At 57.6% G+C, this 17,298-nt stretch overlaps 3 protein-coding genes across 3 annotated transcripts in view; 1 reads left to right on the top strand and 2 right to left on the bottom strand.

Moving 5' to 3' along the window:
- LOC133357239 (dedicator of cytokinesis protein 11-like) overlaps nucleotides 1–16,231 on the top strand; it is a 115,237-nt gene extending 99,006 nt beyond the window's left edge. The window contains exon 31 of the mRNA XM_061575067.1: nucleotides 16,169–16,231. Within this exon, the coding sequence (XP_061431051.1) occupies nucleotides 16,169–16,231 (63 nt within the window). The remainder of the gene's footprint in view (nucleotides 1–16,168) is intronic.
- Nucleotides 2,920–15,944, bottom strand: LOC133357252 (unconventional myosin-VIIa-like). Its single transcript, XM_061575098.1, has 10 exons — nucleotides 15,688–15,944; nucleotides 14,133–14,238; nucleotides 12,561–12,674; nucleotides 10,352–10,439; nucleotides 10,076–10,182; nucleotides 7,180–7,365; nucleotides 5,866–5,982; nucleotides 5,022–5,105; nucleotides 4,080–4,199; nucleotides 2,920–3,033 (listed from the first exon to the last, which is right to left on the bottom strand). Exons 1-10 carry the CDS (start codon nucleotides 15,927–15,929, stop codon nucleotides 2,926–2,928), a joined length of 1,272 nt encoding a protein of 423 aa, XP_061431082.1. The 5' UTR covers nucleotides 15,930–15,944; the 3' UTR covers nucleotides 2,920–2,925.
- Nucleotides 16,232–16,590: 359 nt separating the features above from the next.
- LOC133357238 (unconventional myosin-VIIa-like) overlaps nucleotides 16,591–17,298 on the bottom strand; it is a 21,940-nt gene continuing 21,232 nt past the window's right edge. The window contains exon 8 of the mRNA XM_061575066.1: nucleotides 16,591–16,751. Coding sequence (XP_061431050.1) covers nucleotides 16,591–16,751 — 161 coding nt within the window. The remainder of the gene's footprint in view (nucleotides 16,752–17,298) is intronic.

The raw sequence follows: 17,298 nt of genomic DNA, 5'->3' as shown, positions 1-17,298 counted from the left end.
CAGGATGACACGCAAATTCTCCTCTGTCAACTCTGTGCTCTCTCTGCGTCATTAGACGCGTGTCTAATGACGATCACACGTGTGGGTGCGTGTGGGTACGTGTGGGTCCGTGTGGGTACGTGTGGGTGCGTGCGTGCTGATGGAGGAGGCTCGTGGAGGACGCTGCTACTGGGCAGTTGGAGGCTGTCGCCCTCAAGCAGCAACGGAGGGCAGAGGAGCGACGCTCACAACAACGAGCGGAGCGCCTGGCGGATAAAGTGCAGCAAGGGCGCTGCATCTGCCGGTCATCTCAGCGAGTCACCGCCACTGCGCCTGCTGGGTCTGTCCCCGTGACCTCCCTGCCAGCGACTCTTGGAAACTTCACGTGGCCTCAAAGTGCACCTGGCCTGGCACAGGCGCCATGGTGGCGGTGACGTAACCAAGTGGTGGTTGTTGTTGTGCGTGAGTGTGTGTGAGTGTGTGTGAGTGTGTGTGAGTGTGAGTGAGTGTGCGTGAGTGAGTGAGTGAGTGTGCGTGAGTGTGTATGCGTGAGTGTGCGTGAGTGTGAGTGAGTGTGCGTGAGTGAGTGAGTGTGCGTGAGTGAGTGTGCGTGAGTGTGTATGCGTGAGTGTGTGTGCGTGAGTGAGTGAGTGTGCGTGTGTATCCGTGAGTGTGTGTGCGTGCGTGAGTGAGTGTGCGAGTGTGTGTGCGAGAGTGTGTATGCGTGTCTGTACGTGTATGCGTGAGTGTGTATGCGTGAGTGTGTATGCGTGAGTGTGTGTGTGTGCGTGAGTGAGTGTGCGTGAGTGAGTGTGCGTGAGTGTGTATGCGTGAGTGTGCGTGAGTGTGAGTGAGTGTGCGTGAGTGAGTGAGTGAGTGTGCGTGAGTGAGTGAGTGAGTGTGCGTGAGTGTGTATGCGTGAGTGTGTGTGCGTGAGTGAGTGTGCGTGAGTGTGTATCCGTGAGTGTATGTGCGTGCGTGAGTGAGTGTGCGAGTGTGTGTGCGAGAGTGTGTATGCGTGTCTGTACGTGTATGCGTGAGTGTGTATGCGTGAGTGTGTATGCGTGAGTGTGTGTGTGTGCGTGAGTGTGCGTGCGTGAGTGAGTGTGTGTGCGTGAGTGTGTATGCGTGAGTGTGTACGTGTATGCGTGAGTGTGTATGCGTGAGTGTGTGTGCGTGTGTGTGCGTGAGTGTGTATGCGTGAGTGTGTGTGTGTGCGTGCGTGCGTGAGTGTGTGTGTGTGCGTGCGTGAGTGTGTGTGCGTGAGTGCGTGAGTGTGTGTGTTCGGAATTTACACCAGCGGCATAAGCAGGGACCGTCAGTGAGCACTGTAACTTGTGGTGTGTGTTGGTGTGTGTGTTGGTGTGTGTGTTGGTGTGTGGTGGTGTGTGTGTGTTGGTGTGTGTGTTGGTGTGTGGTGGTGGTGTGTGTGGGTGTGTGGTGGTGTGTGTGTTGGTGTGTATTGGTGTGTGTGTGTTGGTGTGTGGGCGTGTGTGTGTTGGTTTGTGGTGGTGTGTGTGTTGGTGTGTGGTGGTGTGTGTGTTGGTGTGTGTGTTGGTGTGTGGTGGTGTGTGTGTGTTGGTGTGTGGTGGTGTGTGTGTTGGTGTGTGTGTTGGTGTGTGGTGGTGTGTTGGTGTGTGTGTTGGTGGTGTGTGTGTTGGTGTGTGTGTGTTGGTGTGTGGTGGTGTGTGTGTGTTGGTGTGTGTGTGAACGTGTGTATGGTGGCGTGTGTGTGTGTTGGTGTGTGGTGGTGTGTGTGTGTGAACATGTGTATGGTGATGTGCGTGTGTGTTGGTGTGTGGTGGTGTGTTGGTGTGTGGTGGTGTGTGTGTGTGTGGTGTGTGTGGTGGTGTGTGTGTGTGTGGTGTGTGTGTGTGTATGGTGGTGTGTGTGTGTGTGGTGTGTGTGTGTGTATGGTGTGTCTGTGTGTGTGCGTGTGAATGTGTGTGTATGTGTTCGTGTCTCTCAGCCTGCTCTGTCACCTGTAGGGTCACCCCCATCTCCTATAGGATCCAGCTGTCTCCTGTAGGGTCACCCCCATCTCCTGTAGGGTCACCCTCTCTCCTGTAGGGTCTCTCCCTGTCCCCTGTAGGATCACATGTGCTCGTCGTAGCTGGAGGAGCTGTCTTCCTCAAGAGGTGTCACTCTGAGCCACTCATCTCCCAGGTGGCTGCCTCTGCTGCAATGGTCCACCTCTGCACCTGTGTGTGTGTCTGTGTGTGTGTCTGTGTGTGTGTCTGTGTGTCTGTCTGTGTGTGTGTCTGTGTGTCTGTCTGTGTGTGTGTCTGTGTGTCTGTCTGTGTGTGTGTCTGTGTGTCTGTCTGTGTATCTCTCTGTGTGTTTGTCTGTGTGTGTGTCTGTGTGTGTGTCTGTGTGTCTGTATCTTTCCCTGTCTGAGAGTCTGTCTGTGTGCCTGTCTGTGAGTCTGTACGTTTGCTTGTCTGCGTGTCCGTCTGTGTATCTGTCGTCTGTGTGTGTGTCTGCGATGTGTGCGCCTGTTTGTGTGTCGGTGAGATTGTATGTTTGTGTGTCCGTGTGTATGTCCGTGTGTCTGTATGTTTGTGTGTCTGCGTATCTCTGTGCGAGCATGTCATGGTCTCTCTCCGTCCCCGTGTCTCTGCTCCCCGTATCTCTGCCCCCCACGTCTCTGCTGGTGCCCCCCGCGTCTCTGCTGGTGCCCCCCACGTCTCTGCCCGCCTGCCCGCTGGGCGCGTGCGGGAGCCCTGCCCAGGCGGCAGCGCGGTAGTGCGACTGCCAGGCACAGCGGTGGCCAACCCAGCGCACAACCTGCAGCAGCGCCCCCCACTCCCTGCACCACACGGGGGGAGGGGGGGGGGGTTAGTGCGTCTGGTGCGGTGTAGAGGGTGCCGTGTGTCTGGTGTGGTGTAGAGTGTGCCGGGTGCCGGGTGCCGTGTGCCGGGTGCCGTGTGCCGGGACTCGCCTCAATCACTTGCCGGCCGAGCCCGCCGCGTGTCCTCCCCCCGTTCTCTGGCGGCTCATCACGGACATCAGCTGGCTGATGTAGGAGGTCAGGAGGTCGTCCATCTTATAGCCCTGCCGAGACGCGCACACACACACACACACGCGCACACACGCATTGCACCAGCAGCAGCAGCATCGCAGGTAATCTGTAGGGGTGTCTGTGGTGGTGGCACAGGGGAGAGACTTGCAAAGGACGCTACTGAGCAGTTGGAGGCGGTCGCCGGTTGGAAACATTTAGGCTGGCCTGCCTACGATCCATCCTGGGTTTAACCAGGCTGGATTGTGTGAGGAGCTCAAAGATCTGGGCAAAGTCCCATCGGTGAGCTCCTCTGGCAGGCAAAGCTGTGTTGGCTGGGCCATGTAGCCCGCATGCCCAGCCACCGCATGCCTAAACAGCTTTTGTTCGGCCGGATCGAGGGGGCTAAACGGGCGCGGCACGGGCGAGAGAAGAGATGGAGTGATGTGGTACAGGAGAACGTGGAGCTGAGTGGACTGGCCGATGACTGGTACCAGCGGTGTCAAGATCGGCCTCTGTGGAGGAGGCTCGTGAAGGACGCTACTGGGCAGTTGGAGGCAGTCACCCTCCAACAACAACGGAGGGCGGAGGAGTGACGCTCACAACAACGAGCGGAGCGCCGGGTGGCTAAAGCACAGCAAGTTGGCACAGTAGGGGGCACAGGTGGTGCATCAGCCAGTCATCTCGGTCATCTCGGTCAGTCGACCCGTGGCACCTGGGTCTGCCCCGTGACCTGCCAGCGGGCGTTCGACACTTCACGTGGCCTCAAGGTGCACATGGCCTGGCACAAGCGTCGTGGTGACGTCACCGCCACTTAGTGGCGAATGGCGGTTGTTGTTGTTGTGTGAGCGTGTGTGTGAGCGTGTGTGTGTGAGCGTGTGGGTGTGTCAGCGTGTGTGTGAGCGTGTGTGTGATTGAGCGTGTGTGTGTGAGCGTGTGTGTGTGAGCGTGTGTGTGTGAGCGTGGGTGTGTGTGTGAGCATGTGTGTGTGAGCGTGTGTGTGTGAGCGTGAGTGTGTGTGAGCGTGTGTGTGTGTGAGCGTGTGTGTGAGCGTGAGTGTGTGTGAGCATGTGTGTGTGTGTGAGCATGTGTGTGTGCGTACCAGCGAAGTCTCGCACAGCAGTTTGCTGCCGCGCACCAGGTTTCCGATGGTCATGTGGAAGTACGTATTGCCACTACTCCAGTTGGAGATCTTGGTGAAGGGGTGGGTGGCCAGGATGTCCTGCGCAGACACACGTTCGGGTGAGCGCGGGTGAGCGCGGGTGAGCGCGGGTGAGCTCGGGTGAGCGTGGGTGAGCGTGAGTGAGCGTGAGTGAGCGTGGGTGAGCTCGGGTGAGCGTGGGTGAGCGTGAGTAAGCGTGGGTGAGCGCGGGTGAGCATGGGTGAGCGTGGGTGAGCGCGGGTGAGCGTGAGTGAGCACGGATGAGCGTGGGTGAGCGCGGGTGAGCGTGAGTGAGCGTGGGTGAGCGTGGGTGAGCGCGGGTGAGCGTGAGTGAGCGTGGGTGAGCGTGGGTGAGCGTGGGTGAGCGCGGGTGAGCGCGGGTAAGCGTGGGTGAGCGTGAGTGAGCGTGGGTGAGCGCGGGTGAGCGTGCGGACAGGGACTAGCGGAGTCGCAACACCCTCACCGACATCGGGACGCGCCGAACACGAAGACACAAAGACAAAGATCCCCCGTGTAGCCGTAACAGACTGTTGGGGCAAGTGCTGTTCACGAGCACCTATGAAGGCCGACACGGCACATGGGTGGGTGGCCAGCACCACGTCCGGCCGCCTTTGTTTCTCCAGTGGCGATGTTTACACACCGCACCAGGTACTCATTTGTGGCTAAGTCGACCTTGGGGAGACCCAGGACCAGTTCAAATAATCGTCACCAATTTTGGCCGTGAGCGGGAATCAAACTATGCCGGGATCGTAGCGCAGCGCGTTAACCACGACACGACCGCTCCCCAATACTCACACACACACGCACGTACGCACACACAAGCACACACGTGACAAGCACACACGTGACAAGCACACACGTGCACCCCCCCCCCCCCCCCACCTTGCTGGAAGGGTGGATGAGGCCGACCCCGTTGCGGTTGATGGCGATGAGCAGCACCTCCGGGTAGTTGGGCTCCGTCGTTTGCTGGGGGACACAGAGAGCGTGCGTCACCGTGGCAACCACCACCTCCTCCTCACCACCTCCTCCTCACCACCACCTCCCCAACACCTCCTGCTAACCAACACCTCACCACCTCCTCCTCACCACCTCCTCCTCACCACCACCTCCCCAACACCTCCTGCTAACCACCACCGTGACGACGGCGCCACCGTCTGCTGGATCATCAACGAGTCATCACCCAGATGGACACCCAGGTCGCGGAAACGTCATTGGAGGAGGAGGGGGGGACTAGGAGGGGGAGGAGGGAGGAGGGGGAGAAAGGAGAGGAGGGGGAGAGGGGAGGAGGGGGAGGAGGAGGGAGAGAGAGGAGGGGGGGAGAGGGGAGGAGGGGGAGAGAGGGGAGGAGGGGGGAGAGGGGAGGAGGGGGGGAGAGGGGAGGAGGGGGGAGAGGGGGGGGAGAGAGAGAAGGGGGAGAGAGGGGAGGAGGGGGGGAGAGGGGAGGAGGGGGGGAGAGGGGAGGAGGGGGGGAGAGGGGAGGAGGGGGGAGAGGGGGGGAGAGGGGAGGAGGGGGGAGAGGGGAGGAGGGGGGGAGAGGGGGGGAGAGGGGAGGAGGGGGGGAGAGGGGAGGAGGGGGGGAGAGGGGGGGAGAGGGGAGGAGGGGGGGAGAGGGGGGGAGAGGGGAGGAGGGGGGAGAGGGGAGGAAAGGGAGGTGGGAGGAGAGGGGAGGAGGAGGGGTATAGGAGGGGAGGGGGAGAGAGAGAGGGGAGGGGGGGTGTCTGTTTACCTTCACCTCGAAGAATGCCGACCCGAATGTGGGCCACTTGTAGATGATCTTGAGGAAGGCGAGCTTGGCCTCGTCCCGCGACTTGCCCGCGTGCTTGTTGTAGGCTGCGATGATGGCCTTGCACCACCACGGCACACACAGATAAAGACAAAGATCTCCCGTATAGCCTCAACACACTGCAGGGGCAAGTGTTGTTAGCGAGCAGCAGCCTATGAAGGCCGGCATGGCACACGAGGGGGTGGGTGGTCAGCACCGCGCCCGACCGCCTTTGTCTCCCCAGTGGCGATGCTTAGACACCGCGCCAGCGACTCATTTGAGGCTGAGTCAACCTAGGGTAGGCCCAGGAACAGCTCGGATAATTGTAAATGGTGTTGGCCGTGAGCGAGAATCGAACTCGGGTCACCAGGTTCGTCACGCACACACGTTAACACACGCGCATAAACTTTCAACGAAAACTATTTTTACTTCCCAGGTAAGTCCCACTGATCTGTACAGCTCTTTGTCAGAAGCGACCTATCACTAATGATGGCTCAGCGAAGCGGCTTCTCACGTGGAAATGCGTCCCAGCCAAACACTCTGAACGCGTGGTGACGTTGATGATAAATGTGGAAGGTAAAACTGGAGGACCCAGGGAATAATCCACGCAACCACAGAGAGAGAGAGAGACGCAAACTCCAAATATACAGCAGCAGCAGCAGGTGTCAGGGTCGGGATCAAACCCACAACCTCCTGCACACCAGGCGAGGTAGTTAACATCTCATAGCCACCATGGCGACCAATACACGTGTGTTAACGCGCGTGTGTGTGCATGTGTGCCCGCGTGTACGTGCATGCGTGTGTGCGTGTGCCCGCGTGTGCGTGCGTGTGCCCGCGTGTACGTGCGTGTGCCCGCGTGTACGTGCGTGCGCCTGCGTGCGTGTGCGTGCGTGCGTCCGTGTGCCCGCGTGTGCCCGCGTGTGCGTGCGTGCGTGTGCCCGCGTGTGTGTGCGTGTGCGTGCCCTCGTGTGTACGTGCGTGTGCCCGTGTGCGTGCGTGTGTGTGCGTGTGTGTGCGTGTGCCCGCGTGTGTGTGCGTGCCCTCGTGTGTACGTGCGTGTGCCCGTGTGCGTGCGTGTGTGTGCGTGTGCCCGCGTGTGTGTGCCCGCGTGCGTGCGTGTGCCCGTGTGCGTGCGTGTGTGTGCGTGTGCGTGCGTGTGTGTGCATGTGTGCCTGCGTGTGTGTGCCCGCGTGCGTGCGTGTGCCCGCGTGCGTGCGTGTGTGTGCGTGTGTGTGTGTGCGTGCGTGCGTGTGCCCGCGTGTGTCGCCCCTCCCTCACTCGCTTCCACTCGTCGGGCGCCAGCTGCTTGACGAGGTCGCTGGGCAGCAGCTCGCGCAGCATCTTCACCAGGTTGGCGTACTGCGTCTTGTCGTCGTGGAAACGCGCGCGGAACACCAACGCCGCCAGCTGCGCCGCCTCCTCGCGCGAGCACTTGTGGTACCCGCGCAGGTACTTGGGCAGCTCCTAGCCGCGACCGGGCACGCGCGAGCGCACGCACACACACACACGCACAAGTGTGACGTGCGTGTGTGCGTGTGACGTGTGTTGTGTGTGTGCTGTGCGTCTGATGTGCGTGTGATGTGCGTACTGCGTGTGTGCGTGTGACGTGTGTGCGTGTGATGTGTGTGTGCTGTGCGTCTGATGTGCGTGTGATGTGTGTACTGCGTGTGTGCGTGTGACGTGTGTGCATGTGATGTGTGTGTGCTGTGCGTCTGATGTGCGTGTGATGTGTGTACTGCGTGTGTGTGGCGTGCGTGCTGCGTGCGTGCTGCGTGCGTGTGGTGTGCGTGTGATGTGTGTACTGCGTGTGTGTTTGTGTGTACTGCGTGTGTGCTGCGTGCATGTGATGTGTGTACTTCGTGTGTGTGGCGTGCGTGCTGTGTGTGTGCTGCGTGTGTGTGGTGTGTGTGTGATGTGTGTACTGCGTGTGTGTGTTTGTGTGTACTGCGTGTGTGCTGCGTGCGTGTGATGTGTGTACTTCGTATGTGCTGCGTGCATCACATATACACATACACCCAAGTGTGTGTATGTGTATATGTACATATTTGCCACTAAGTCACCACGGTGCGTGTGCCAGGAGGTCACGGTAGAGACCCAGGTGGCATGGGTTGAGTGTGCGAGTGTGTGTGTGAGTGTGTGAGTGAGTGTGTGTGTGTGAGTGTGTGTGTGTAAGTGTGTGTGTGTGAGTGTGTGAGTGTGTGTGTGAGTGTGTGTGTGAGAGTGTGAGTGTGTGTGTGAGTGTGTGAGTGTGTGTGAGTGTGTGTGTGAGTGTGTGAGTGTGTGAGTGTGTGTGTGAGTGTGTGAGTGAGTGTGTGTGTGTGAGTGTGTGAGTGTGTGTGTGAGTGTGTGTGTGAGTGTGTGAGTGTGTGTGTGAGTGTGTGAGTGTGTGTGTGAGTGTGTGAGTGTGTGTGTGCTCACGCACACAAAGACAGCGATCCCTCGAATAGCCTTAACAGACTGTTGGGGCAAGTGCTGTTAGTGAGTAGCACCTATGAAGGGTGGCACAGCACACGACGGAGTGGGTGGCCAGCACCACGCCCGGCCGCCTTAGTCTCCCCAGTTCATACACCGCACCAGGTACTCATTGAGTCGACCTAGGGGAGGCCCAGTACCGGTTCAAATCAATGTCACTGGTGGTGTTGGTCGTGAGCGGGGGTTCGTAGCACAGCGTGCTAACCGCTACAACACCCCTCATGCACGCACACACAACAACAACCGCCATTCGCCACTAACTGGCGGTGACATCACCAGGACGCTTGTGCCAGGCTATGTGCACCTTGAGGCAACGTGAATTGTCGAACGCCCGCTGGCAGGAGGTCACGGGGCAGACCCAGGTGCCACGGGTCAACTGACTGAGATGACCGAGATGACAGGCTGATGCACCACCTGTGCCCCCTACTGTGCCAACTTGCTGTGCTTTAGCCACCCGGCGCTCCGCTCGTTGTTGTGAGCGTCGCTTCTCCACCCTCCGTTGTTGTTGGAGGGCGACTGCATCCAACTGCCCAGTAGCGTCCTTCACAAGCCTCCTCCACAGAGGCCGATCTTGACACCGCTGGTACCAGTTATCGGCAAGTCCACTCAGCTCCACGTCCTCCTGTACCACGTCACTCCATCTCTTCTCTAGCCCGTCCCGCGCCCGTTTAGCCCCCTCGATCCGGCCGAACAAAAGCTGTTTGGGCATGCGGTGGCTGGGCATGCAGGCTACATGGCCCAGCCAACGCATTCTTGCCTGCCGGAGGTGCTCACTGATGGGATTTTGTCCAGATCTTTCGAAGATTTGTGAGCTCCTCACACAATCCAGCCTGGTTAAACCCAGGATTGATCGTAGGCAGGCCAGCCGAAATGTTTCTAACCGGCGAAGATGTTCCATTAGGGGGGTCCACGTTTCGCAAGCGTAGAGAAGGGAGGGAATGACCGTGGCCGAGAAGACCCGAAGCTTCGTGCGGAGTGACAGACCAGGTAGCTTCCACACAGCGTTACGCAACCGATGAAAAGATAATGCCGCTCGACTGATTCGGAGTGAGACCTCTGCTGTTAAACCGGAGTTGTGGGGGTGGAGTGTCCGATGGTATAAAATACCCAGGCAGGTGCTTAGTTTTAGTGGGAATGATGGTAAGGCCCCACCTCTTAGTGGCACACTCCAGTTTCAGCAGCAGCGCCTCCAACTCCTCCTCTGAGTGAGCTTTCAATTACCAGGTCGTCGGCATACATAACATGTTTGACCAATAGGGAGCCATCCCTTGACTGCACACGGGCATCAATCAGCCTCCCATTGTATCTGTACCAGATGGAAATTCCTCCGGTACAGCTACTGAAGTCTTCACGAACTACGTGGTCGAAATAGATGTTAAATAATGTTGGAGCCAGAGGATATCCCTGTTGCACCCCATGGTGTACAAGGAATGGCTCTGACTCCCAGCCACGTAGTTTTACACACATACACCCACTGCATAACACACACGCATTACATACACACACACACTCCACACACTGCACACACGCGCATTACATACACACTGCACACACTGCACACACACGCATCACATACACACTGCACACACTGCACTCACGCATTACATACACACTGCACACACTGCACACACGCATTACATACACACTGCACACACTGCACACACACGCATCACATACACACTGCACACACGCAGAGGCTCACCTGGTGGTAGTGAAAGATGGAGTCAGCCATGTGGTCTTTGCCGGGGACGGCATTGGTCCAGAGCTTCCTCATGAAGAAAATCTGATAGGAGAGGGAGGGCGTCGCACCTGCCAGGGAGCACACACGCACATCGCACACGCACCACACACGCAGCACACACGCATCACACACGCGGAGTAGTGTCAGAGCGGGGTCAGAGCAGGGTCAGAGTGGGGTCAGGATGGGGTCAGGGTGAGGTCGACGTGGGGTCAGGGTGGGGTCATGGTGCACACTCACCCTCCTTGCTGGGCCGTGTCTTGCGGATCCAGTCCGTCAGGTGTCTGACGAAGTCGAAGAAGAAATCTCCCTCCGGCACGCTGATCACCTGCGGTGCGGAGACAACACACGCAGCACCATCATCAGCATCAGCAGCCATGGTCCATCCACTGCTGGATGGAGGCTCGCGCAGCCGCTGCCGGCTCGTGTGCAGGAGCTTCCACATTGAGTGTCTCACCAGCAGGGCAAGGCTCGCCCCAATCAATGCTGGTGAACTGCCAGATGGGTGCGTGCTTGAGTGCTTGAGTGTGTGTATACGTGTGTGTGTGGTGAGTGCATGTGTGTGTGTGTGTGCGTGTGTGTACGTGTGTGTACGTGTGTGTGCGTGTGTGTACGTGCATGTGTGTGTGCGTGCATGTGTGCGTGTGCGTGCATGTGTGTGTGTGTGTGTACGTGTGTGCGTGTGTGCATGCATGTGTGTGTGCGTGCATGTGTGTGTGCGTGCATGTGTGTGTGTGTACGTGTGTGTGCATGCATGTGTGTGTGCATGTGTGTACATGTGTGTACGTGTGTGTACGTGTGTGTGCGTGTGTGTGCGTGCATGTGTGTGTGTGCGTGCATGTGTGTGTGTCTTTGTATACTGAAGATTAAAATCAGTGACGGGATGGAGGCAAGGCTAATCAGATGTCATCTATAACTTCCTGTTCCCAGGTGCTGGCTAAGGGATAGAGTCATCCTGTTGGACGACTTTACTGCCTGACTTAGCTGGCACCTGGGAACAGGTGCCAGCTAAAGTGGCCCCTCGGGATAGAGTCATCTTGTTGGGTGACTTCAATGCCTGAGTTGGTCATGATGCTGGCACCTGGTCTGGAGTGATTTCAAGGCACGAGCCAGTTCAGCTCAATAACAACGGTAGGCGGGGGCTGCTAGACTTCTGTGCAGCCCATGGGATTGTAATCACCAACACGCCGTTCCGGCATCGGCGCATTCACACCACATCATGGATGCACGCCGGGTCCAAGCAAGAACATCGGCTGCACTCCACGGACTCCTCTCATTACGTACATTCGACTTACGAACTTTCAGAGATACGATCAAACCCTGTCCGTATGTCCAACTGCCTCTTCAGACCGAGAGTTGTAAGTTCAACCGCCGCGCAATAGATGGCGGTGGTGGCATCTACGTCTGCAGAGCGTGAAGAACCAGTGGCATCTAGAGGAGATTATATAATGTTTAAAGCCATCCCCCGTGTTGAGTGTACACTCAACACGGGGGAGTAAAGTTGGACTCGCAAACAAATCGACTTACGAACAGACCTGTGGAACCGAACTCGTTCACAAGTCGAGGAGTCCCTGCATATGGTTAAGGGTGTGCGGCTGTGGGCCCATGTCCTTGACAGCGGGACCTGCCGTGGAGCTGATCTTCCTACGGACCACTGGCTTCCCATGTAAGATGCGCCTACCATACTCATAGAGGGGCTCCTAGAGAGAGGGGCCCCTGAAGAGAAGAAGCCCCGTGGGGAGGGACCCCTGTGGTGGTGGTGGTAGGGGACCCCTGTGGTGGTGGTGGTGGTGGTGGTGGGGGACCCCTGTGGTGGTGGTGGGGGACCCCTGTGGTGGTGCTGGGGGACCCCTGTGGTGGTGGTGGTGGTGGGGGACCCCTGTGGTGGTGGTGGTGGGGGACCCCTGTGGTGGTGGTGGTGGTGGTGGGGGACCCCTGTGGTGGTGGGGAACCCCTGTGGTGGTGGGGGACCCCTGCTGCTGTGGTGGTGGTGGTGGGGGACCCCTGTGGTGGTGGTGGGGGACCCCTGTGGTGGTGGTGGGGGACCCCTGTGGTGGTGGTGGGGGGACCCCTGTGGTGGTGGTGGGGACCCCTGTGGTGGTGGTGGGGGACCCCTGTGGTGGTGGTGGGGGGACCCCTGTGGTGGTGGTGGTGGTGGTAGGGGACCCCTGCTGTGGTGGTGGTGGTGGTGGGGGACCCCTGTGGTGGTGGTGGTGGTGGGGGACCCCTGCTGTGGTGGTGGTGGTGGTAGGGGACCCCTGTGGTGGTGGTGGGGGACCCCTGCTGTGGTGGTGGTGGTAGGGGACCCCTACTGTTGTGGTGGTGGTAGGGGACCCCTGTGGTGGTGGTGGGGGACCCCTGTGGTGGTGGTGGTGGTGGTGAGGGACCCCTGTGGTGGTGGTGGTGGTGGTGGGGGACCCCTGCTGTGGTGGTGGTGGTGGTAGGGGACCTTGTCTGCGATCTTGACGAAGAGGCTGAATCCCTCGGCGCTCTTGAGGTGCAGACGCGCTGCGATGCTCCCACAGAAGTCCTTGGCACGTGTACACGACTCTACCTCAAACGCCTGCACACACACACACAGACACACACACACATACAGACACACACACAGACACACACACATACATACACACACGTGTACACGACTCTACCTCAAACGCCTGCACACACACACACATACACACACACACATACAGACACACACACATACACACACGTGTACACGACTCTACCTCAAACGCCTGCACACACACACACACACAGACACACACACATACACACAGACATACACAGACACACAGACACACAAACACACATACATACAGACACACATACACACACAAACACACACACAGACACACACACACATACACACACACATACACACATACATACACACACACATACAGACACACACACAGACACACACACATACATACACACATAAAGATCCCCCGTATAGCCTGAACAGACTGTAGGGGCAAGTGCTGTTAGCGAGCACCTATGAAGGCCGGAACGGTACACGAGGGGGTGGGTGGCCAGCACCACGCCCGACCGCCTTTGTCTCCCTAGTGGCGATGTTTACACACCGCACCAGGTACTCATTTAAGGCTGAGTCGACCTAGGGGAGGCCCAGGACCGGTTCAGATAATCGTCACTGGTGTTAGCCGTGAGCGGGAATCGAACCCGGGTCGCCAGGTTCATAGCGCAGCGCGCTAACCGCTACACTACCGCTCCCCACACACATACACACATACACACACACATACAGACACACAGACACACACATACACACACACATACATACACACATACACACATACAGACACACACACACGCGTACACGACTCTACCTCAAACGCCTGCACACACACACACATACAAAGATCCCCCATATAGCCTTAACAGACTGTAGGGGCAAGTGCTGTTAGCGAGCACCTATGAAGGCCGGAACGGTACACGAGGGGGTGGGTGGCCAGCACCACGCCCGACCGCCTTTGTCTCCCTAGTGGCAATGTTTACACACCGCACCAGGTACTCATTTGAGGCTGAGTCGACCTAGGGTAGGCCCAGGACCGGTTCAGAAAACCGTCACCGGTGTTGGTGGCCGTGAGCGGGAATTGAACTCGGATTGCCAGGTTCATAGTGCAGCGTAGCGCTAACCACTGCACCACCGCTCCCTCCCACACACAGACGCACGTACACACGCGCACGCACACACACGCATGAATCCACGCACGCACGAATCCACACACGCACGTGTGTGAGCGAGTGAGTGTGCAAGTGTGTGGGTGAGTGAGTGTGTGAGTGAGCGTGTGAGTGAGCGAGTGAGTGAGCGTGCAAGTGGGTGACAGTACGAGTGAGTAAGTGAGCGAGTGAGCGAGCGTGTGGGTGAGTGAGCGTGTGAGTGAGCGAGTGAGCAAGTGAGCGAGTGGGTGAGAGAGCAATTGAGTAAGTGAACGAGTGAGTAAGCGAGCGTGCGGATGAGTGAGCGTGTGAGTGAGTGAGCGAGCAAGTCCACCTCGTCCGTGTCGTCAGGGAAGTAGACCTTGTGGAAGATCTGCGTGGTCTTGTGCTGGATCGCCTCCACCTCCACCACGTGCGGTGGGGACTTCCGCGAGCCGTTACTGCACACACCGCACGTACAACACACCACACGCACATCGCACCACACACACCGCACACATCGCACGTACAACACATCGCACGCACAACACATCACACGCACATCGCACCACACACACCGCACACACCGCACGTACAACACACCACACACCGCACACACCACACACACCGCACGCACAACACACCGCACGCACAACACACCACACGCACAACACACCACACGTACACCGCACCGCATACACCGCACACACCACACGCACAACACACCACACGTACACCGCACCACACACACCGCACACACCACACGGCAGTATGCAACGCGCACCACCACACGCAACACACACTCCACATACACCGCACACACCACATGCACCACATACATTACATACACCACACACACCACATACACACACCACATACTCCACACACCACATGCACCGCACACACCACATACACACCGTGCACGCACACCGCACACACCACGCACACCGGACGTGCCACACGCATGCCGCACCGCGTACAAAAGGCAAAGATCCCCCGTATAGCCTTAACAGACTGTAGGGGCAAGTGCTGTTTGCAAGCACCTATGAAGGCCGGCACGGCGCACGAGGGGGTCGGTGGCCAACATCACGCCAGCATCACGCCCGGCCGCCTTTGTCTTTCCAGTGGCGATGTTTTACACACCGCAGCAGGTACCCATTTGTGACCGAGTTGACCTAGGGGAGGCCCAAAACCCGTTCGGATAATCCGCACTGGTGTTGGCCGTGAGCGGGAATTAAACTCGGGTCGCCGGGTTCGTAGCGCAGCGCGCTAACCGCTACACTACCGCTCCCCACAACACCCCACACACGAACCACACACACGTGCTACCGCACGGACGCGTTTGATCCAACAAAGCGTACAGCACCACACGCACGGGCAGTGCCAGAAAACACGTGACCCGTACACCGCCAGGCACGCTCGTGCATTTAAACAAAAAACTAAACTTTTTTATGTTACCAGGTAAGGCCCTCTTTTCCAGAAGCGTCCTGGCCACAAATGATAGCTCAACGAAGTGGCTCATGAGGTGGAGCTTTTGTTTGCTACTAATGTATAGTAGAAGCCCAGTAAATACTCTAAATGCGTGACGTTGATTCTAAACGGAGAGGGAAAAAAAACGGGGGAACCGGAGAAAAATCCACGCAACCACGGGGAAAGAGACACGCAAACTCCAAATATATAACCATAATACAGGTTGTTTGGGTTGGATAGATACGAGGTCCAACCCAAAAAACCTTTATTATGGATGATACTGGTCGCGAAAACTCCAAATATACAGCAGCAGGCATCATGGTCGGGATTGAACCCACGACCTCCTGCGTACCAGGCGAGGTAGTTAACATCTTGCTCCACTGTGGCACTGTTTGGGGGGGGGAGGAGGCGCGCGCGTGCGTCTGGGGGGGTGAGCTCACCGCAGCGTCTTGTGCAGGCGGTGCGTGCAGTCGAGGGCCACGGGGTGGTGGCGCCGCGCCTGCAGGAAGCGCTGCACGTGGGGCAGCAGCAGGTTGCTGGGTGGGAAGGAGCCCAGCGCCAGCCACAGCAGCTCCCAGCCACGCTCCTCGCTGTACCTGGACGCACACACACACACGGGCACGCTCACGCACGCACACAGACACGCGCGCACACGCACACACACAACAACGACGACCGCCATCCGCCACTAAGTGGCGGTGATGTCACCACGGCGCTTGTGCCGGGAATGTGCACGTTAAGGTCACGTGAAGTGTCGAACGCTCGCCGACAGGAGGTCACGGGACAGACATTGGTGCCACCGGTTGACTGACTGAGATGAGTGGCCGATGCACCACCTGTGCCCCCTACTGTGCCAACTTGCTATGCTTTAGCCACACGGCGCTCCGCTCGTTGTTGTGAACGTCGCTCCTCTGCCCTCTGCTGTTTGTGGAAGGCAACTGCCTTCAACTGTCCAGTAGCGCCCTTCATGAGCCTCCTCCATAGAAGCCGATCTTGACACCGCTGGTACCAGCAGGGCCAGATCATGGTCCCGTGAGGCCCCAAATGTCTTTTGGAGCCCCCCCCCCCCCCCCCCCCCGCTTTTCTATATTGGTGTCTTTCTTGCCTTCCTCCTCGCAAAATCATCCACTAGATGGTAAAAATCTCGCTGTCTGACAAGGTCCGACTGTTGACATGAGTGACAGTGAGCTGAGATGTGTTTGGCAACACGCTACTCCACAGCTCATTTTTTATTCTGCCTAAAAGGGAAATATCCGCTCACCCTGGCAGTTTGTTACTGGCAAAGTTAGAAAAATCCAAAGTGCCACGAAAACATTGGGGAACACCGACTGCAGATGAAGTGCCTACAACGTCTCAAGCAATTTAGTTGGGCACTTCTCACCCTCAGACATGAGAGACTTGAATTGGATGAGTTCATTGGCAAAGTTCATGTCCAGATGTGATGTATATGCAGCGGCGAGTGCATTTACCTTGTCCACTATGACATCACTGTTAGACACCTGATCTGACATCAACAGAAATCCAAAGAGACCGGTCAAATGCTTGTAAGCGTCAAAGCGATGTTCAAGGCATGCCACTCGCTTATCAGTGACCACACAAAATGTTTCTATTTTTAACTTCTCCCTCCCCTCATCTGCAAATGTTTTGCGTTTCCTCTTTCGCTGAAGATCGTGCTCAGATGACTGAGAGACACCTGTCACATTTAAGGCTGCCCTTTCAAAAGCCTCAAACTGGTTTCGCTGTTCCGCCACAAAATCCCTCAACGAACACAAAAGCTGCACTGCTACAGAGAAGTCAACGCCACTTGTCTGTAGGTGCATGCTTGTCGCGTGGAACCGGTCAAGCACGACGTCCCAGAAATGTGCCATGAACACCATCTCTAAGGTGTCCAATTTAGCACGTAGTCCATTATCATCATTGCACACACCACCGAAGGCCTCTCGAATGTGGATGTCATTTCTCCACAGTGCCTTGATTGACTCTGCCCTGAGCACTCCACCGAGTGCTGGACAGCGATTTTAATGTCATCTGACATCTGTGTGTGGATGAAG

The sequence above is a fragment of the Lethenteron reissneri genome, chromosome 57, assembly GCF_015708825.2.
Source record: "Lethenteron reissneri isolate LAM-NWPU_2019-01 chromosome 57, ASM1570882v1, whole genome shotgun sequence".
In the NCBI taxonomy this organism is placed as follows: domain Eukaryota; kingdom Metazoa; phylum Chordata; class Hyperoartia; order Petromyzontiformes; family Petromyzontidae; genus Lethenteron; species Lethenteron reissneri.
This window is presented reverse-complemented; position numbering and strand designations above follow the sequence as displayed.

What these genes read in the sequence shown, in the direction of transcription:
- LOC133357252 (XM_061575098.1), bottom strand. Translation starts at nt 15,929, where the DNA reads ATGGCGGTCGTCGTTGTTGTGTGTGTGCGTGTGCGCGCGTGTCTGTGT. An exon ending in TCCCTGACGACACGGACGAG is followed by an intron (nt 12,675 to 14,132) that starts GTGGACTTGCTC and finishes GTGTGTGTGCAG; the next exon opens with GCGTTTGAGGTAGAGTCGTG. An exon ending in CCATCTTTCACTACCACCAG is followed by an intron (nt 7,366 to 10,075) that starts GTGAGCCTCTGC and finishes GGTCGCGGCTAG; the next exon opens with GAGCTGCCCAAGTACCTGCG.